Source organism: Pieris brassicae, chromosome Z (assembly GCF_905147105.1).
Source record: "Pieris brassicae chromosome Z, ilPieBrab1.1, whole genome shotgun sequence".
NCBI lineage: Eukaryota > Metazoa > Arthropoda > Insecta > Lepidoptera > Pieridae > Pieris > Pieris brassicae.
In genome coordinates this window covers 3999133-4023250 of record NC_059680.1, presented here as the reverse complement: position 1 = coordinate 4023250, position 24118 = coordinate 3999133, and the positions used below count along the sequence as shown (strand labels likewise).

At 34.0% G+C, this 24118-nt stretch overlaps 1 protein-coding gene across 2 annotated transcripts in view; it reads right to left on the bottom strand.

The window, feature by feature from the left end:
• The window catches only part of LOC123718690 (cGMP-inhibited 3',5'-cyclic phosphodiesterase A-like), an 84925-nt gene that overhangs the window by 48481 nt on the left and 12326 nt on the right, over positions 1-24118 (bottom strand). For both annotated transcript variants that reach the window (XM_045675402.1, XM_045675401.1), the window contains exons 3-4: positions 13535-13716; positions 7889-7952 (exon numbers count right to left, since the gene is read on the bottom strand). In XM_045675402.1, the coding sequence (XP_045531358.1) occupies positions 7889-7952; positions 13535-13716 (246 nt within the window). The remainder of the gene's footprint in view (positions 1-7888; positions 7953-13534; positions 13717-24118) is intronic.

Below are 24118 nucleotides of genomic sequence, written 5' to 3'. Positions count from 1 at the left end.
TGATTTTTCTTCAACTATCTGTTCCTGACGCGATGTCGACTTTTTGGGTCAAAATATGGGGTCTTTACCGAACGAGCGAGTATTAAATGTTTACATAGACGAAAATATCTGTCGGTGCACAGCCGGGGTTCGATCCTACGACCTGACAGAATCGCCTGCAAGCTTCTAGTCAAACACTTTATACATTATAATTCATAAATACAAACCTCACATTAAAAATCTTCTATACCGTTGCCATGAAAGACACACTGCTCGGTAAATGGTCAATAAAAAAAAATGATAAGTATAAGTAGGTTATATATTTGATACAGTAATTATATAATAATGTGATGTAATAAAGTTTAATTAAGTTATATATTGTGAGAGACCGACATGATGGTTAAGGTTATTTTTCATTATAACATGTACCATTTTATACCAGCCTCCTTAGCAGAATAAAGTAATTTCATCGTGACTTAGGTTTTCCGGACTTTGACCTAAGCCGAACAATAGAGTGGACACGGCCGGCTCACCGGATCGATGTGAAGTTTCAGGAGTGTCATTAGGGTCGCTAGTCCAATTTCCCAAGTACTACTTAAGCATGCCTTTGTAAGTGATGTCTTACAAAAGATGTGTCTCAGATGTGAGATCGCATTTTTAAGTATCTTTTGGCTGTCAGGGATGATAGCTGGATAAAAGCGAAGGTTAATTGGAAGATCTATGTGTATCTAGCTTTTTATTAGTATTTGACACTTATAAGCCTTAAAGTAAGCTATATAGCTTTAGGGGATTTTTTTATTAAACTTTTATTTGCATACAATTGTATACTCTCATCCCTGAGGTTGTAGGTTTTATCCTCGGCCGTGTACGAATTGACCGACTACGTGCGCTTGCATACGGTGAAATAATACATCGTAAGAAAACTGGAATACTATCACTTTTCCTTTACTGTGCAAAGTATCCTGCTATGGAATTCCTTACCAATTTATATCAGACGAGCTCAGTCTTTAAATTTATTTAAAAATCTTCTTTTTGGTCATTTTTCTTCTGTCTCGTAATTAGCTACTTATATACAGTAATTAAAAAAGGTAAGCTCCCAATTAAGTTAAAGAAAAAGGTGGTGGATTCCTGTTTGCTGTCTTGCCTTACATATGGAACACAAACTTGGATTTTCAAAACCAAAACAAAAGCCAAAATACGTTCGTGTCAAAGTCCGATAGAAAGGAGTATTCTCGGAATTCAATTACGCGACAAACATAAAAGTGAATATATTCGCAGAAAAACCAATATTATTGATGCTGAGCAATATGCCCTTGAACTTAAATGGAGATGGGCAGGCCACGTAGCCCGTTGTACAGATGACAGATGGTCTAGAACAGTAACCGAATGGACGGGTCCGAAAAGAAAAAGGAACAAAGGAAGACCAATAGAGCGATGGGCTGACGGGATTGAAAGGGTAGCTGGTAGAAATTTGATGACGATGGCTCAAAATAAATTAAGGTGGAAAAAGTTGGAGGAAGCCTTCTCTCGGACAGGGGCCGCATCTTAGTTAAAACTATAAATTTATCTTTTTTTATCAAATGTATGTCAAAGATGTGGCCTATTATTATTATTATACATTAATTGTGACTCAGTTCACCCTGGAATTAGCTTGTACATTTTTGTTTATACATACATATTATTATTAGTATATATATATTAGATTTTACTTTATTTTAATTATAGTTAGTGTTGCATGTTATTTTGTGTTCTTTTTTGTTATAGTTATGGACTTTACCCACTGTAGGGGTTTTTTTTTATTGTTCCATTAAGGGTTGACTAGAAGAAATCGCTTGCTAGCGATATGGCCGCCCGTTGCCTAATTAATTATGAAACCTGTTTTTTATATGTATTTTTTAGTAAAAGGTAACGAAGTGTGAATAAATAAATGTCTCAAATCCAAAAATCGACGGTACTGAATAAAATTGCTATACTTGTAATAGACTTGTTAAGACCGTAGTTCTTAATAATATATAACCTTATTTGTTAGTTATTGTTATTCATAGAAGAACACTTTGATTTTATTTAGCCTACATGGAAACATCAGGCTTCTATTTAATTGAAATCTGAGACACGTGGGCTGTAAAATCTAGCCTAATTTAGGGCTAATTAAGTCTAGCTTCATGTACTAAGTAAAATATTTAACATACGAGACGGCCTGCAAATATGAACTATTTGTTCGGAACCTATTGCCGTTACTCGTAATATTCGTATGGCGAGAAGCGGTGATCGCAACTTTGGCATCGTCTAAATCTAATAAACTCAACATTGAAGTCGGCTATCGTTACCATTATTAATAATTTTAGCTATAGAGCGGCCCGCAGTCGTTTCATTTCCGGTACTAAAATTGGTTGATTTAATTTTGTATAGACGAGTAAAACTATAACTTTGTTTATAATGATATTATTTTTATGTATTTTAGTATGGTTTATATTATAAAGTTTTGTTTTTTTGCTTTGCTCCAAAAGTACTGGACCGATCCTTTCCCTATTTATTCCTGTGATGTAATATATGTTGACTACTTACTGAAAGACTAATGCACGTATACATTAGTCTTTCAGAAATTAATCAGACTGTTGAATATTTTAAGCCATCTGAAATATGCACACTCATAGTGAAATAAATTATTAGTTAATGGTGTTCAATCCCGGCACGATAACTCGAATGTCAAGGGAACGGCAAAAGTCGAGTTTACGAGTTTTCGGCTCAGAAGATACATATGATTTAACTGCTGAAATTTCGACTTACAGAGGCGCGATTTCTAAGTGATTATTTTGATTTGTAGTCGAATTTGAATAACAATTCAACTTAAGTTTTAATTCTACTAATATTACTGTAATATCTAGTTTAAAAAAATCAGAAAATTCAAAAAAAAACAAGTGTTGCTGGCAAAAACTAAGCATTTTTAAACATTTTACAACCAATTATGGACATAAGCTAATTATTATGACTAAAGTTAGGTTAAATTTATAAATGATAAATGAATATGCACTCAATATTGCTGTTTTACTAGGCTGTAAAAATATCTGTCTTTTTTGAGATCATTTCGAATGTTATATATATAGCCATATCCAAAACCATAAACGATCCATAGTGTTCGAAGACTTCTTCGTAACTTACAGAACGAAGATAGTGAAAGAAAATGCTACGACGCTGTGTATCTTGAATCCAGTTAGGAAATGTTGAACAACTTGTTCAATATTACTTTTGTGGATATGAAGTAGCACCAGCAACAACATCAATCATTCATTTAATAGGGTGGCTACATACTGGTTGTATGTCCATAAGTGAATTCTAAATAAAAACATTCAAATCACACATCTAAAAGGAAAATAAAATATGAAGCTACCAAATACAATCGTTTACATGAATACACTACCACCAACACTCGTTTAACTCACAGGTATAATAGCTTAGCAATAAAAATTAAGATATCAAACAAAAATTTCTATATTTTAAAGGGATTTTATCAACAAATATAGACTACCTTAATTAACCAAAGAAATAAAACGCCAAGAGTTTCAGCATTATAATACGCCACACTAAAGCCAGAATAAAGAGACACTAAATGTAAATGGACAAAAGAAACCCTCTATAACAAATAATTAAAAAAAAAACTGTAAAAGATATGAGCCTATATTCCCCTTTCGATCAAATTTATCAACTGAATCCATCAATTAATAATAAAATTACTATACTAACATATAAAATATCAAGCTGTATGTCAAAAACGCACCGAATTTTACATTTGTACAGTTCGAAAATAACTGTATTGGTTATTCTGTCCGCATTGGTCGTTAACAAAAAAATATGGACACCAATAAATTATCTACAAAACTGCGCATCGTTTACTCAAGATACCTCGCCATATCAAAACAGAAGCGATAACGACTTACCTTCAAGTGGGGACACTTGTCAATTACTAATTAACATGTTTATTTATTAGGCGAGATAAGACAACAAAACTATAATAAGATTGCGTTGCGCGCGTACGCATCACAATGTGCAATGTTATATAAATACAAATTAACATCCATTATTTATAGTGAGGAGTTGCACTTGCCAGCATGGTTAAGGATGCTACACATATAAAAGATCAGATATTGATGAAAGAGAGTGCACTTATATGAGCATTGAATTGTTGGTGGCGGCGTACTGCGCTGCAAATTGCCGGCCTTGCACTCCGAGTAATACCTCAATAGGCAGCTGGTTCCGCAAGATGGTACTGCGCGGCAAAAAGCACCTTAAACGAACTATTTATATCTTCCATGCCCACTTTGTAATATCCGCACGTCATCTGAAAGCGATTCTACCATATAAATCGCATAACATAAAACTTGTTGGCAAACGATGCATTCTCCGTCTGTTTACTAACAGAAAATTTCAAAGCACGTTGGAAAATGTATTTTCTTAGCTATAGCTTAGCTTTCTATGGCATTTCATTTATAGAATCATCTCAACGCATTATTTATATAAATTATTTGTTCATTTTATTCCCTTCAAAAGTCTGTTATATAAGCACGTGTCAGTATCTTATTCCTGTCTTTTTTTTAGAAAAGGAGCAAATGGCCCACCTGGTATTAAGCGCAACCGCCACCGGAGGACACTTAATACTAAAGGGCTGACGAGTGCGTTGTCGGCTTTTAGAATTGGTTAACATTACTGGAGGACCCTAAGGCAGTTGATTCTAAACGAACGACAAACGTTGAAGTCAAACGAGTGGAATTTCGTATTCAGTCTCGGCGTCCAATGATAAAACTCACCTACAGGTAATAATCGGAACATCTCCTCTGAACACTCTTCATGGTGAATGCGGTAGAAGATTTGGAGAGACAGCGCATTTCTACGCAATGCCAAGGGATCAAGCCGCTCGGACAGTGTATCACGGTGCCATCGTAATATGTAATAGTCACGTTTATGAAGATATAAAGATACCTTAGCACTTTATATTTTCCCTATTTTAGTAAATTATTACGTTATTAATAATATTAAGTATTGATTGATTTTTGTATTATTGAATAAGTTTTTAATTTATTATATCATATACGACTTGTATCACCACTGGTATGTTGTCTACAAAATACATAAAAGTTACTTTCCGTCGCTGTACGAAATATTAAATCTACGCTTTATTATCTTGCATACAAGGTCAAACACGGCGATTGTTTGAATTGGTATTTACCGACCTACGTTGTATAGCAAGTGCAAAGGGTTACTCATGTTATTATTTGAACGGTTGCATACTGAACGCAATTCTATTTATAAGTGAAAACAGTTTCATTGTCAATGCACCACGCCTGATATTAAAAATGAAAGTATACACACGCATCCTAATGTGCATACAGTCCTAAATACGTTTTGCCTTAGCTCACTTAAAAAAGTGAATGCTGAGGCAATCCAAATTCTTGACACAAAAACGCCTAAAGAGAACTAAACGTTTTTAGTTAGTAAACCTAGTGTAGTGAATATAATTGCAAGTGCGGTATTTCGGACACACGATCATAATGTCAAAACATTATAAAACACGAAGGCTGGTAATGAACATTACCTTAGTTTAACCTATTCACAAGTGTTGTAGAAAATTAAAAAAAAAAATCAATGGCGCTACAACCTTTTTACGCCTGGGCCTCAGATTTCTGTATCTGTTTAATGATTATTTCTTAACCGAATAGGCAAGTAGGTGATCAGCCTTCTGTGCCTGACGCACGCTGTCGACTTTTTGGGTCTAAGGCAAGCCAGTTTCCTCACGATGTTTTCCTTCAACGTTCGAGCTAATGTTTAATGTGCACATAGAAAGAAAATCCATTGGTGCACACCCGGGTTCGAACCTACGACCTCAGGGATGAGAGTCGTACGCTGAAGCCACTAGGCCAACACTATCTGATATCATCCAAAATACGCCTACGCCGGTCAGCGACTTGGATGTCGAGTTTGACGCAGGTCTAGACTCAAAAGCCTCAGCTAAAAAAAGAAGCTAAAAAGCTATTCAGAGAGGTAGCGAGACCCTAGTCTAACACCTTAGACTTTTTAAATTCTAAGAAAACCCAGGCTGCTATCCATGGCCTTCAAACGACAACGATGAGTCGTTGGGGTTCCGGTGTTCAGAGAATAAATAGTGATTATTGAGTATAACTTTACACGAATGAAATTTTATTTTGTTCTCAGACATTTAGACATAACGAGTCAATTACATTAACCACAGTAACAGAGTTTCAAGACACATTTCAATTTATTAGAAATGTCTTCCAATGTAACTTTCAGTAACAAAAGTCAATACTATGTTTGCGAGATTAACCCTATCCATTACGGATAATTGAAAATACTCGTACAATAGTTGCACAAGGCTGTACATTTCTGATCAGTATAGTTATCTTCGTTTTATAAGCGATGACCAAAATCCTGAAAGATACGCCTCGATTGCGAGATGCACTCTCTTCGCATTTTACAATTTCATTGACAACTTTTTTTTGTACTTTGTAAGCTTTTAAAAGCTTCCATTTGGGCTTTCAACACCTTTTGAGCTTACTTAGACCATCGCAGTTACGATCAAGACGCCTTGTCTGGTGAGTGTGGATGTGAAGATGTGGTTTTTTCAGTTAAAATGTTTCATGTCGAATCTACTGGTGCCGCATCTTGGATATTTATGCCTAGTATGGTTTTCTCCCCCCCGCCCCCAAGACCAACATAGAAGCATGAAAGGTTCCTTTATCCTTAAAACTCGTTCGGCAAAAGACCCTCGTTCACGTGTCTTTTATTTTTAATTTAGATTCACCTAGACAAATAGACCACCGACCTTGAAGGCTCAGATTCGGAGTGTCAGGTTAATTATTACGAGCTTAAAAATGAGACATAAATGCCAAATTTAATTGTACGTCGCAAAACAGTAACAGGTACATACAAAATTAATTTCTTGCCAAAAGACCTTTGCTTCCATCGAAGCAGCTCATTATTTACATTAGAGTTTTATTGCAATACAGCAGCAACCTAGATTATACATAATTATCAGTACCAAATGCTGTCAACGCAGAACTGAAGCTATAACTAATATATTGTCACTTTGTCAATTATGCGATTTAACTACTCAAAGGTTCATTGTAATTCAGTTATACAGGTATGTTTTGATTGATAGTAGCTCAGTACTAATTACTTATTAAAGCATAACATATTGCCCAAAGCATAATATCGCATTGTTTAATTCAAACTAAAATCGTCCTTCTAAACAAAAACAACAATTCAAGAAGTACAATTTTTATAATGGAATAAGCTTTTTACTTCGTCTATACACCTTTTCAAGGCGTAGGTACTTTTTGATACGGTAGAAGTAAATGTTTTTAAGTGGAAATAGCTAGTAGTATGCATGAGATGACGCCGTAATGAAAACGCTGTATGTCGTCATCTCCCGGACAGCAGATACCCAAGAGCATAGCAAGGGTCAAGTTACACATTGTTTCTCAATTACTAGTAATAACTTAACATCAAATCCCTTCAATAAGTAAATATTTACCTAAGAGAATAAATTAAATAAAATAATACTCAAAAAAAATATTAATAAGACTACAACCTGGAACCACGTATGTGAGTGAGGTATAGATATTATTATTGTGTATGCAGCGGTCGCTACGTAACAAGATCCGTATGAACTGAGGTTTGATTTTTTCGTGTTCATTCATTATATAAAAGTTAGTACTAGGCTCAGTGCACTTTACTACAAAATCACAAAAACAACTATTTTACAAACTTTACGGTTTCTTGGTAGTTTTTCTCGTCCGTTCTACGAATGTTCAATTACGTTAATGAATTTTTGACGTTCTACTTACACATTGATTCTACAAAGTTGCACTATATATTAAATATATAAAGAAATACTTACCACCAGACACATTATCCAGGGTGAAAGCGTTGAACTTCCACGTGGCAGACTGCTGTAGAATACACTGTAAACAACAAACAAATATGACTGTGAACTTGTAACAATATCACACTAGTATGAGTTTCTTTAATATAATTTAGTTCGCACAGCACTATATAACACTAAAATATATCGTCACAATGCCAATTAAAAACAGACCTTTCATATGAAAGAAATTAATTGATTTTAATGAATGAATACATTCATTGCATACACTTACAAATCGTGCCTCTGTTGGTCGGAATTTCAGCAGTAAAATCATATGTATCTTGAAGTTATTGTTAAGTCGAAAACTCGTTAACTCAATTTTTTGCATTTCCTTTGACATTCGAGTTATATATAGATTCCACTGTATTATATTCAAAAACATTCACAAATATAATCCTAAAGAGATTTAGGATCGAGTCCCGTATGTAATCATCACGTTTTTTAATGGGAGTCACGCTAAGTCTTGACTCTGGATCTTAAGTCCACATTTCATAAAAAGGCCGTTAACTTTACAATCATACTAGCAAATTCATATTATTTTTTTCAATCAAGATTTTATAATAAATTCACCTTATATATAAATTACCAGAAAAATTATCTCACCAGTGTAGTCTTCCGACAAAGACATGTCGCCATAATCATGATATTTAAACTTTTAATGTACTAGCAGGTACAGAGGTCACAAATGACTAATCTATAAGCTATATACTATATACACAGTAGATTATAATCTGTTATTGTTATGATTTTCTTTATGTCATGTGGGGCAAGAAATGGTGGCATTGAAGATACTAAAAAGAGTGGCACGAGTTGCTTTCCAGATGTTCTTGTCCGTTCTACACTCTTAATTTGAGAAGAGGGAGTAAATGTATGTAAACTTTGTGTATGTTAATTAAAAAAGGGCATTCATAATTCTAAAATAACTTACAAACAAATATATTTTGACTTTGTAACAGCGATTTCAATTAAATTTTATAAATTGTCCCATACTTTCGTAAACCTTTAATATAAAATTATTATTAGTTAATGAAGTATTTAACGACGACTCAGCCGACAGTCAACTATCAGATTGCGCAACGATCATTTTCAGTGAAATCATTTTACAAAATTTACTTACTTTTCAATTCAAAATGTTTAAACAACGTCGTAAAGTAGGTTGAATCGGTCAATTCTCTCGCCAAACTACGCAGCACCAAAGTATATGCAGTTACTTGTGGCGTTTTGACCGCAGACAAAAGATAACAAAATAAAAACAATAATTCAGACATTTTATGACGCTATTTACATTTGGATTAAGCAAAAGTCATATAACTACTGCAACATTTTATTTATACGAGAAACCTCTTGCCAAGGCTTATTAAAAAGTTATATTATCTTTTGACTGCCGCTCGAAGATGTATGTTGCGGTAGTATATAGCATTAAATTCCCTAGGATTTTGTGAGATTAACATTTCACACTTTAAAGTTCTACATACTAATGTAGTTTGGATTTTGCAGGAATATAACAATGCAATTTAATATAAAAATGCATACAAAAATAATGCAGTAATTTCTAATGCTTCCAACACAAATATACAGTAGTTACAATGTTTTTAACATACATAGGAATAATTAATAATTGATAAATAGAAAATTTAAAGAGTTTGGACCCCGTGGCAGTGTACCAGTAGTTAAAAATTATTTTGATTACTATTTCAAATAACTTTAATTGTATTGCAGAACCTAAGCAATAACATTTGTTTTATAACGTATGCCAGTATACAATCCAATATTCACTAAACTAACGAAACGAAACCTCAAAGGCCTTTTGCTAAACATTTGTATTGAATATCGATACTCCGATAGTTTGGCAAAGACAAAAGGAATGTTTTTGAGCGGATATCATCCTTACTGTAACCATAAAAATCCTGTACTGGCAAAACTATAATATTCAGACTTATTTTTCTCTTTTGAAGTTTTAATATTTCGTTACTCTCAGGTTCAATAATATAAAATAATGTCAAAGACCCTTACATACACTTGGCTCCCTAGATTTAGTGCTTATCAATAATCAAAATGCTTTGAAAAATAAGTTTTAGTTCAAGTCATATTGTCACATAACTTCTAAACGAATGTGTATCTAATGTCTACAAGAATAGAGTTGAAATTTAATCAAAATTTAATGTTTCCTAAATCATAACTCACTGAGCTAAAAATTTACTCTAGTACGCTGTCGACTTTTTAACTGGTCATAAACGAAAATATCTGAAGGTATTTATTATTGTGTTGTACCTACAATATAAAATAATATGTAGTCTAAACTGATATTACTATATTCACGGTAACAACAATAATACTATGTAGAAAAGGAATGACGCAGGAAGGTTTTTGCGTTTGATAGAATTATGTGTTAATTTTATTTACTTCCAAAGTACACTTGTCCTGTTCCTCTGTCTGTTTTATAGATCGGAGTGCAGACGGCTCACCTGATGCTAAGTGACGCCGCCCATGGACACTCACATTGCCAGAAGGCTCGCATGTGCTTTGAAGGCTTTACCCTATTGTCGAATTAATAGAATTGGTTCGGAAATACTTTAAGAGCGGTGAAATATTGAATTTTACGCTGATCCAACACTGGCGCTTAGTCATCGTCGTTGATTCAGAATTACCTACTATCTTCTCCCACATACAAAAAAGTCTATAACGGGCTGAGCTGGAAACCAACGGACCTTGCGCTTAAATGAAAATAAAAGTTTAACTGTAATGGACACTAACAGGAAATGGAAGGAAATTTCGATTTTATATGTTTTCTAACATTTACAACACGATAGCAGACGTTACAAACTTATGCAGACAAGTGTAAACAATGTGTCTACACACATTTATTTCGCCAAAGCTGGAGGAAGTACAGCTAAATGTGTCACAAGAAAAGAACAGCTGTTTCTTAAGACGTTTAATCTCTACAATCAAAGATTTCTTCTCCACAACAAGAGCAATAACCTTCTACGCCTATTTTTGTCCTGATGAATATCTCGTTGTTAGTATGCCCGTTTTAAATACCATTTATTAAACAACTTCAACATAACATTTGCTAAGCATATTAAGATGTTATATAGAAAATTAAAAAAGCACTTGAAAAGGATTTGCAAGATGTTATCGAGAAACAAACCTATTTATTTTAATTCAACGACCAAAGTGAAACGCTATCATCGCAGGTCGACAGGAGCTCAATAAAATGCAACTTAAGTTAAATATAAAAGTTGCCCAATCATTTTATATTAAAAATAAAGTATTGATAGTGATTTTTATTTTTAACAGGGGCAAACGCAGAAAGCTCACCTGAAGTAAAGTGATACCGTAGCCCAAATAGCATATACACTTACATCGCCAGAGGGTACGCTCTTTTCTTGAAGGACTGCGAAGGATGCCGCTATGAACGAGTTATCACACGAAATAGGAATTGAATTGTTTCATCATACATATAGACATTAGAAGACTCGACTCCTTAGATATTATCTGTCTTAAATCACTACATTCAATCTGTATCCAACAGTATACATAAATTTTGTAATATGAAAATAAGCAATACGATTTAGAGCATTGTTACAATTGCCACCCTTCACTTAGCTGTGAACGGATAAACAAATAATTCTTAATTTATTACGTTTATAAATATTACAAATGATCCTATTTCATTTTATTTACATAAATCCCATAACTATAACAAGAAATTGAAAAACGTCTTATAATCTCATTCATAAAAGTATAAAGCCTAAATTAGTTTTATATAGCATAGTAGCCTTGCACAGCTGGAACTTTATTTGTTTAACTTACTGAAACTAAATATAGCCGATGTTCCAAAATATTAATGTAACATTCTATATAAATTGACTTTTGGACATCAGTAGTTTTTGAGTTTACCAACATAGAAAAATAAACATTTTTCCTCATTATAATATGACTAGAGATTGTACACATTTAAAACACAAAGACTTAGACTTATAGCTAATGCCATGCAGTAATGCCGACATTATCATGTAGCTAAAAACGTGTTTCTTCCAAAACGCTCGTAATATTTACAAAACTCCTATGTGAAAACTGATTAACCTGATAGAATGCGTAGTAATATTAAAAATAGTATATATATACATTATATGAGTATATAAAGCAATTCAATTCTATCATCGACATTCAATTGTTAAGACATAATTATAGTTTACAATGAATCTACCGGGGCACTGCTATGTCCATGTTCGTTAGGCACTATAAAATACATAACTTCTTTCGGACATAATTAACTTTAAATTGGCCATAACTTAATACTGATGTAGATAAGTATTTACTGAATATTTTAGTAGTATAAACATTTATTTACTAAATCAAATCCCACTTCAATAAGCAGCTTCAATGGTATAAGATAGATCCGTATTTATTAAAATGCGCTCGAATACATTTAATTTAATGGAAAACACAAATTTTCCGAATTATACACAGATGAACAAATAATAAAGGCCATAAATGAACAAACACAGCTACCTTGACAGTAGCCGCATCTTAATATGTTTTCTGAGCACACAAACATGCAGACAACGGATAATTGCCTCATGAATACTAACAAATGACATTAAAATTTGACAGCCAACATATTGAAGGACAATGTAATGACCAAGGCGAATAGAATAATGCCGTGACAATTAGCGTTTTCCTTTGTTTTATTTATTCAACCCGAAACCAATTTCAAATCTCATTTTGCCTCATTCATAGGTAAGAAAAAAATCTTTGCTTCGGACTTGTTTGTCAAATCAGAATAACAATTGAAAAATATCTAAACGTCGCTACGGATCAGCAGAAATAGAAAAGGATAATAAAGCGAATTATTCATCGTTCACTCGCTCACTTGCAGTGGCGCTGCGTTGTAGCTTAATTTTACGCACGTTGATGTTGTAAAGACCGAATATAAAAGCGCTAGTCACCGGAACCTAAAGCGAACGTATTTAGAATTTTACAAGTTTCCAGCTTTTCAATGACAATAGCTCCTGAATGAGACGAAGTTTAACAAAAATGGGCATCGTAAAAGTCCGCAGTCCCAAAACGTGTAAGGTTTACATCTCATCGAAACATACATTCAACCTATACAATTTGTGTATAAATAAACTATGTATTTTATTCAGTAGTCTAGCTGCTCATTTATTTTTACTTTATAGTTATGTTACATATATATACACATATGACGCACAGCCTAAAACACAAAAATCAGCACAATCATTTAAATTTACCAACTAAAGATATCGATTGCATCAACAATACTTGCAAATGTGATGATCGGGTCGCATATATCTACTTGATATGTGAGAAACATGGTTTAATCTCACCTTCAAAGTCAGATCAACCATTTCTTACACCTTTCTAATTCGAAACGGGACATGCGTAGGTAGACTCATGATCAAGGTATAGTGGGAGTGTCCTGCACCTACGTAACTTGGATAAAAAACTAATTAAGAAACACTACTATACGCTCGGCACCTAAAAAGCACGTTCAATCCTTCGCATTGCAACCATCGCAATCGAACGATCATAGAAGCGATATGCGACTTACGTTAACGAGTAAATAAGAGCAGGAATATTCGTCACTCCACTTGCCTGCACTTGTCCTAGCAGCAAGTCGTCCAGCAGTGCCGTCTCCTGGCTAAGTGATCTGGTGAGGAGACGCTTCTTACGGCGCTTGTGCATCGTGAGGAACTTGCCAGTGCTGACCAGGCGCTTCGCCATACTATCTAAGTCATTCAACTCCAGTATTTGCCTCCGCGGTTGAGTTACTTGTACTGAAACAAAGCAATTAGTTTACTATTTATCCCAAAAGTTTTCTCTTATTAAAAATATACTGACACAATAATCAACCAATTCTAGATTATAAAGCTCTTCGTATTAAATACGTTATATTTATAACGTGCGGAAAACATACGAAACTAAACATCCAGCCAGCCAGCGAGCATGAACTAATTATCGAAACATTAATTTATTCCGAAATTGTGTATAAAAGATATATAATAAAATGTTAGTTTCAATATAACGGACCCGTCACCTATTTATTATATTTTATATTTAGATTACACGCTAAACCTACACTTATCTAATAATTTACTAAATTATTTATTATCATCACAAAGAAAACATTTATGCTTTAAACACGTTAAATGTCAAACAAACAATACATTGCGTTCCTTCAAATGCAGAACATTATGTTAAAATGATAAATTTAGAAGCATTCTCATAAACAACTAGAAATTATACAAAACATATTAATTCCAAGGATAGTGCAATACAAATTTATGTTCATAAAAATTTATGGTGTGGTTATTTTATGTAAGTAAAAAACATATACCTATACATATATAATTTTATATATATTAAAATATACCTAATATAATATGACGTAAATAGTTCTTGGGATTTGAAATATATGTCGGAGCAATGGCAATACTGTTATACATATATATAATAATCCCTGCCGTTGTCATTGTGTCGTAGAGCTCATAAATTATAAACGTCAAATTAGTTTAAAACCGTCAATACCGGAGTCGTTATTGTTATTAAAAGTAATGTGTTATGTCTAAGCAATAGCAGCTGGAGTCACTATTACTATCGACTATAAAATAGTTCATTTAAAGATCTAACAAATCGAAAAATCTATAGTATAATGTTTTAAAGTAATTTGATGTTGACGTTGTTAATTTTCTCCGTGAGATAATGACAGTGGCAGCTGACAGTAGCACGATTAAAACGACATATATTATAAACCTAAAAGAGTTTTGGTTGAACACGATGTCAGGTATTACTAGTTGGAAAAAAAAATATGTTCGGTAGTCCATTTCCTCGCTTAAAAGCGTCGTGTGCGCTGCTGCGCAAACTTCAGGTTTAGTGATCTTAAATTAACACACGATGCAAAACACGGGTAACAAAGAAATAGGCGCGAATCTAATTAAACAACGTATTAACGTAATATACCACAGGTTACTACCTAAAACCGTATCTGTGCCATTTAACAGTTTTGGTTCACGGGTCAAGGTTTTCTTATAATGAAGTTCAACAGGCCAACTCGCGACGTATATTTATATTGATTGTACGCAAACGATTAGTGCATAAGTGAGTGCGTAGAGACAGAAGTCCATTTGACATGATTCGGAGGCCGGGAGTCTAATAAGACAACAGTATCGGAAGACCAAGCGCAAGTAACGGCTTTGAAATAGCTTTCGATAGCTATAATCGATTGTAAAAACGCAACTATCTCGAATCTAACAGTTTATTGTAGTAGCAGAAGTGATTGGGTATACCACTCCGGCTGATCAATGGACCTTGGGCTTAGTTGTGGTAAGCAGCTTCTCGTTCCATCAAATGAAACAAATATTGCTTCCATGGGAATCAAACCCTGGCCCAGCTGATTATACACTATATAGACGGACAACGATTTTATCATAACAGCAGTTACATAAAAAACGAGTTGTTCAGTAAGAAGTAAACAGATTAAAACCTTATTTTTAAATCAGTAGTTAACAAATTGGGCATTAAATTTAGTAACATAAGTGTATAATTATGAGTTGACCGTTAGTAAAACAGTATTCGTATACTATTGTAACAATAACCTGGCTTTCTGTAAATGTTTCTTTCTATAAATGTAAAATTATAATACGGTTTTAAATGCTGAAGAGCTTAGAAGAGAAAGACGGCGCATTTCGTTTGATTGTGATTAGCTAAACGGTCGTGTCGCATGTTCGTGATTGGACAATATATCGCTTTAAGACGGCACAGTCTAAAATTATTTACACAGATTTCTTTCTTTCACATTTTTGCATACGCCAGATTACAGCAATGTTATTCATGGATAAGTTCGCAACTCTCTAATGTTCGTATACAATATTAAAACCTGGCTTTCCGAATTTAAATATTCATTATTAGAAGAACACTCCACGTTATAAATAGCCTCGCCACAGTTACAAATTATTATAGACGTTAAGAATGCGCAATCCCCCGATTGAACATTACTGATAGCTTGATCATAAATAGATAACAATAGTGATGGGCAGTATTTACGCTATTCTCGTGTCAATTATGCAATTTTAGCACAAATTACAAATTCGACCGTGACATATAAACGATAAGTTCACGATTACCTATGAGGTGGATCAAATCAAGAATGCATGAGTCGCGAGGGGTTATGAAGGCAGTAAATTGCTGTAAAGTGTATCATTTCCTCCAAGGTATCAACTTCACCGGTTTGCCATGACCGATATAGTCATAATTATCGATTGATAAATTAATAATACGATGCAGCGCAACTATCTTTGTCATTGAGCACACTAGGACATACATGATTATTCATTATAATTATGTGTGCATAATTTACAGATTTTCTCTGTCTTCGGTTGGTAGCTCATGTTTGAGCAAAGGAAATAGCTGTATTATAGAGATAGATAGATAGATTACAATTAATTCCTCTGAAATCGCAACGAGCCATGTTTTTCGAGCCTCGGGTTGTCTTTCTCCCTGCAATATGGCGAGGAGGACGATGTTAAGCCTTGCCTCCTCTTGGGCGAGTGCTAATTTCGGGAGCTGGTCATAAATAGATCAGTGTAATAACTACCTGTTTTTTGATATGTGATAAGGAGCATGCTCCATAAGCTGGAGCTTACAAACATTTTGTATCAAAACCTAGGCGATTTAAAAGAGCAACGAAAGGTTCGTCATCTCGTCGTTGACAATAATTGTAAATTAAGAAGTGTTATTTTTTGACTGACGTCCTTAATAAGTATGCATTATCTGAATAAATAAATGACATTTCTAATGTGTTTTTAAATGCTTAGAAAGTTAAGTGAAAGACGGTGCACTTCGTTTGATTGTGATTGGCTAAACGGTCGTGTCACATGTTCGTGATTGGATAATATATCGCTTTAAGGCACAGTATTAAAATATTTACACAGATTTCGCGAACGTTCAATAGCACAACACTATTTCGAATTGCCATTTATCAGACGTTGTTGACTGATTGCTGATAAGAAAGACAGTAAAAGCATGTATGAATCGCGTCAACAAATATGTAATACCCACGGGTATTACATATTTGTAATACTACTACTTCATACAAACGGCATTTTTGCATACGCCAGGGTATAGCAATGTTAGACTCGTGGATAAGTTTGCAACTCTCAACCCTCAGGTTTTCTTCAGTACGCCATAAAGAATGGATTCTTGACTAGTCTTTCCACTAACTGGCCGGTCACTAGGGCCAAGGAAAAGCAGTTGTGTTTATCCCTAGCGGCCGGAATAGTTACATAGGTCGGAATAGTACGCAACGCAAATCGAATATTATGCATTACGTGTCATCGCAGAGATTGTAGCCGTAGATTGTAGGTGTCGCTACACTTTTTGCCTATAAAGATATATGATCAATGAACTAGACTGTAAGTTCTCTAAAAAATTATTACCGAAGACCAGTTTTTCTCTGAAATATATTTGGAATTTTACTAAGCAAGACTTAGAGCTTTATTTAGCCTAATCGAAAGTTATACGCGATACTTGACAACACTTCAAGCGAACCCCATCTGCTTATTAGGTGAAACTTTCTTACGATATGTAACAAAAATATAAACATATACGGTGCATATTGCCACTCGCTTTTATTCATACTTTTATACAGAAAACACATCACTGTGGTTATCTATGCGTACTATTATAAAAAAATATATGTATTTTCGCAACTTTGAAATGATAAATTAAAAATAAAAATACTAAAGTGATTACAAAAATTATTTTTCTTTTAGAATGCGATTTCTGCTGCGTAACATAGGCTATATTTATTGTCGAAATATTTTTTAAAGATATAGTCATTCGAAGTTTGTACATATTACAGACCGCTAGTAGAAAGCCTAGTATCAGATCCAATTACAACTTGAAGACGAGAAACATTGATGTTTTTTTATTTACGTAAAAGCTTGCCAACATGTCTAATGTGAAAGGCCCACAACGACTACAGAATGCAATGAATGAAATGAAATGAATGAATGAAAAACGAGTATACGTGGAAAGCAACTGTGAAGATCCAGACCTAGCCTGGTAATCAGTTCGCTATATATATATATATATATATATAGCATTAGCCATATTATAAAAATCATGATCCATTTATTTAATTGTTTTAAACAATTTCTTTAGGCATTGAAAATGTACAAAATTACATAATGTAAAATTCGTTCGACTATAATTTATAATGGCATCTTTTGCTTCTACTAACGAAACTAATATGATTTAGTTTTCCGAAACTCGATACAAGAATTAATATGCGATTGGATTTTGTCTAACTATATACTATATAAGTGCTCATATTTTTATCTATCTGTTAATATCAAAAGATTCTAAACGGTTCTTGTTTATTATTATGATTAATTCCATGTGATGTGGTGCATTGCAGCTAAAATTAAATGGTTTTGTTCAAACCTCATTAGTATCGGGATCACTCCAAAGGCCTTAGGAGCAAATCTAAGTTCAGTGTCGTTTAGTTTCTTTCACTTACATGAATAAATATATCTTGACTACAGTACTAATTTTACCTTTGTGAATGTTTTATATTAGATGTTTATGAAACCGGCGCCATATTAATATGTCCATCCAAACAACAATCATTTAAAAAATAATTCGAAGCAAAATTGGGTCCGCTTATATGCTGGTGAGATTTTATTAATTATTCATAAAACGTATTAACGCATAACCAGCAAGTGTCTTAACCTCGCATAATATATTCATTTCGCGTCTCATTCGGGAATTTCGCCAATAACTATACGCCATCTGAGCGATATATTACGAAGTTACTGCAGTGTTGTATAATTCCGTATATTAGAATACTTTCTATTATAAAGTTTTAAATACGCTATTTTAATGATTATTATAGAACAAGATAAACGTGCAGGCGGATAAATTTAAAGTCGAGACTGATCCGTCATAATCGTACGTCAGAATACAAAATACCACCCGTATAACCTCGTTGTCCGTCGTTCCACTATGTGGAACCAGCTGCCCACTGAAGTATTTCAAAACCAATACAAGTTAGGGTCCTTCAAGAAAAGAGTGTACGTGTTCTACCAGGAGGCCGTCAGCGCACTTGCGAGCCTCCTGCCAATGTGTATCCCTTTGTAAAAAAAAACGTTCATATTTGTATTCAATTGCAAAATTAAAAGTTACGCTTAAACTACGATATATATTTACCATGCCATTCACAGCGGAGCGATAAAAAACTGTGTATCTGGCGCCACCGATGTAGTTAAAAAAACCGATACTGTAAATTTAAAACTTTATTTAAATTAATGAATTTAAATCCTTGTATGTTTAAAATCTACTAAAAACTACTTTGTATTCAAATGTCTTTTTGTTTTCCACATGAGCGTAAGTCTGATGAGAGGCCCTATCAAAGGCTAACATGATTATAAAACACAACAAATAACAAACGAATAGTATTTCCGTACCAATTCGACTTAGTAAAAAATAAAAGAGCAACAAACTTGCGAGCTCTCTGGCATTGAGTGTCCATAACGAATCGAATAGTTTTCTAGTGTACTAACTCTCAGTTCAGCTAATCAGCTCATCGTGCTATTGACATCTCTGATGTCAATAGCACGATGCTATTCTCTAGCTTCTCACTTGCTAAATGAAAACAGAGGAAACAGTTTTCCTAGAATGTAATATCGCTGTTGGTCTTAAGGGCCTTTACAGCTCAGCTCGGGTTGTTATGACGTTTTTCCCGCGACTAGAGCAAGGGCCTCCCCTCTGAGACTCAGACCTCGGCTTGGGCTGACGCAGGGTGAAGCTCACTCGAGAAAGTGAAGTACTAAGTAAAGCAGAAACGACCGTAACAAAAATTGACTTATTATCTTACAGAAGACAACATTCATTATTCTTAATTTTTTTTCTCAAAAGGTGTTTTCTCTTTATATTATATGTATGTATCTGTATATTATATGAGCGGTCTTGCCCTAGCTTCAGCGTGCGACTCTCATCTCTGAGATCGTAGGTTCGATCCCCGACGGTACACCAATGGACTTTATTTGTATGTGCGCATTTAAAATTCGTTCGAACGGTGAAGGAAAACGTAGCGAACAAAGCAGCTTGCATTACCATGAAACAGATACGGCAATCTGAGGCGCAGACCTAAAGAGGTTGTAGCGCCATTGATTAATTTTATTTTATGTAGTATTACCACTGAAAAATTTCCGGACCAATTCAACTTAGGGTCCTTCAAGAAAAGAGCGTATCAATTCTTGAAAGGCCGGCAACGCACTTGCGAGCCTTCTGGCAATGTGACTGTCCATTAGCGGCGGTATCACTTAACATCCTGTGTGCCTCCTGCCCCTTTGCCTCCTATTACATAAAAAAAAAACCTTAATGTTATCAACATGCTTAGCATACGCCCTACTAAGAATGGCAAGGGACATTTCCATATCCATCATCATTCTGACAGTTGACACGCGTAAACTATTCACACCTGTTGGTGAAGCAACATTGTTATTTTACATAACATCACCAAATCAATTTTACCATACCGTTAGACTTTATTTATTTATGAGAAGAATGCTGTCAGCACAATTGTGTAAGGCAACATTAATATGGAAGAAAAATTTATGCGAAAGTGAAAAGTGCCAAATATAGTTACTTTGTTTACTGGCAAATACTTAGCCTGGCCATAAATACTGTTAGTATTAAAAATTAACAAAACATTACATTTGAATTTGGAATCTGTTATTTTTATATGATTGTTCATTGAGTTTTCTCATTTTGGCGCCAATGCATACTACAATATTTTGCGATATTAAAATGGAGAGTGGTGAAAAAGAGAACCGAATCGCTGTGACTGCATTTTAAAAAGTAGGTATGGAGCCAAATGCGTGTTGCATTAAATGCGCTTAACAACAACATGTTCAATAACCAACAATGGTCCTCCCAGCAAGACTCGGCACCGGATCATAAAGGACTGTATTGCTGCCAATGGAGACCACTTCGAAGCTTTTTTTTGTTTTATATTTATGTATTAAACTAATACACTGTAAAAGTAACAAATGTTATATGCAATAGCAAAAATGTTTTCTGTGTTTTAATATTTATGGTAAAAGTAGGTATATAAAACATAAAGTCAATATATATCGAAACGATATTCGAATTCTGAAAAAGTTTTTACTATTTTGTGTTCTCGTTCGACGATCAAAATCTGACTTGGAAATGTGACTTAAAACCGATTCATTCAATTATCCTGCCAATAAAGCATTCAAATGAATAGTCTAAATTACTTGTTTCGCTTTGTGACATTCGCTTTTCCGTGAGTTTCCTGGTGAAATACTTGACACAAACATTTGCGGTTACCTGTCTGTCCGGTCGCCGCAATGTGCAGATACGGTCGTAATTTCCTTAAATAAAGCTACACAATTATTATGATGGCGTAGTTTTTAATCGATTTTTTAAATTAAAACAGTAGAGCGAAGGTAATTTAAGCATATCAGACTACAACAGTGGTTTAACCGTTTACTACGGCATCGTTCAGAACATTATAACCGGGACCATTGTCCCGGCGGGTAAAAGTATTAGGTACTTAATAACAATGTCATCGGTTTTTACGACTAAATGAGCAGACCTTTCGATGTCATTATAATAGATTTCGACTGTATATGAAAAGTGCTGACTTAGGAAAAACAATGGCAAATGCGTACCACATTACAAAAAGCATCATTTGATACCTGACTGACACTTGATGTTCGTGGACAGAGAGTAACACTAAATATCGTGATTATACTTTTTCTTTAATGACAGCTCATGAATTTTCTAAGGAAACTCAATATAACGAAGTTTGTGCAACTGTGTGGATAGTAAAATACAATTGAAAACAAGCAAAAGATATGACAGCGGAAGCGGAACTAAGATCCATATTAAAAAGACATATACATACTATCCCTTCCGCAAACTAAAACATTGCAGAGTGTACGCGAGTACTTATTCAACAATTAATTAGGTTTCACGAGGGCTCCTAGAGTTATTAAACTAGACTATTACATTCAAATCTGAGATCAGGTTATTAGAGATGACAGTTTCTAAGGTTTATTGTACACGAACCATAACTTCTTTCAAAATCATAAGGTGACTATATCTCTGTCTGACTTGCGTCGCCTCCAAACGCTTAAGCCCGAATTGCCCGAATGTCAACTAAAGACATAAAATTTGCCTTGCAATATGCCGAGGCGAAGCCTGAGGGAACGTTACTGACGGGATTCGATTCCTTGGATTGAATGATTAAACTTTTCTTTTCACGTCGAACTGACGTGAAATTCGCAAACCTGAATTTCAGGTTTGCTTGTATTAATATGCAACGGTCACTTAAGTTAAATAAAGTTATATACTATTCTACTATTTTAAAAAAAATACCCATTATTCGAATAGTACATTTTTATCATCGAGAATAATAAAAATCCTTTTCCTACCCACTGGGTGTGCCATTAAAGTGAAACGGGCAGTGTGACCAACCCATTTCCACTTGGATTTCTTTGAGTTTGTCACCACGTCTGTTATATTTGTAATACGAAATTACAGTTTTTCACTTTGTCTTAAATTTTCAACCTAAAATCCACGTTTGGCATCCAAATCATAGACGTGAAAATATGCAAGGTCCGTGACAGTTCCCGGATTTATTTTTCTAAGTAACAGGAGACAAACGTACAGGAGGCACACATGGTGGACCTGTTAAGTGATGCCGCCGCCCATGCACAGTCACGGTATATCTTGGAACTAAATATTCCATAAAACATAGAAACTGATGTAAATTTACTATAACGGCGACTTTAAATGCGCCGGTGTATAAGGTATCTTAGAATTTTTAATATTCTAAGCGTTATTTTTTTATTAAAATGACTTTTTGATTTACTTGAGCTACAAGACGCCTGAGGCATTGTAGAACGCGACACGCCTTCGTTTACTCATATAAATACCTAATAAGAATAGCTATGTAAACAACGATAAATTATATGAAAAAGTCTTACATAATATAGTTTTTGAATAAAAATATCTTGATTTTGATCACTTCTATATTATTTCTTATTTCGAAGTCTCGATATAATAAATACCAAGTGATTTATTTTTACGTATTTCCGTATTTAATTGCGTTAATAATCAGTGTATCACAAATCGTACGTGCAATGGTTAATGTCGTATGATAATAGTATCGATTATTATAAACTACGTACAGATTGGTCGTCCCTTTGTAGTAGATATCAACTTATTGCCACCGTGATAACAAAATATTTAACTACTCGCTTGCATACATACAACTCATTATAATTTTATTAACAAGTCATATATTTATTGAAAATACTATGCTTATTGTATATCTACCGTAAGAACTGCTTAATAATAAAATACATATGTAATTTATGTTTACTGTATAATAATTTGATGCTATAGAAATATATTCGCATTTCCGTGGTAAAAACTAACAAGACACCGAATACTAAGCTAACATTAGGTAGGCGTAGCGTTAAGTGAATACGTCAACAACTTAATTCTCGTAGCGCTGCTACGGTCTACGAATAAAGCTACGTTTCTACGCAAAATGTAATGCGTAAGCTCTCAAGAAATACCCTAGTTTAAGTCGCAAATATACATAAGCTAGTAATTCTCACCATAATAAGCGCTGATATAACAATTCAAACAATATTAATAGCATAGATAATAGTACTCATTCCCACTGAAATTTTGAAAAAAGCTCATATATAGTACGTTATTAAGAAAATTGGTACCAGAAAGAAATAATTTATAATTAATATAACCATTGTACCATAACCATACACTATACTTTTTGTCTATTTAGTCTTACGATATTTTAGACACGCTGAGTCACCGTCAACTAATAAAACATGTGCTCAATTAGATATTATTGTGGCAAACAAATCAATTAATACACGATCGGAGACAGCGTTTAATTTGTCGTCATAAGAAGACATATTCGGTAAATAATAAATATAATTGGACTAGTTTTCCCTCGAAATTTTGCAAAATAAGATTTAAATATGTCCCAGATTAATTTAAATGAATACGAAAGCAAATTTCAACAAATAGACCACACGATATAAATTGATTTCTTAATCAATTATTGTTTTAAAGTCAAATATTTTTATTTTTTTAATTACCGTACCTAATAACTAG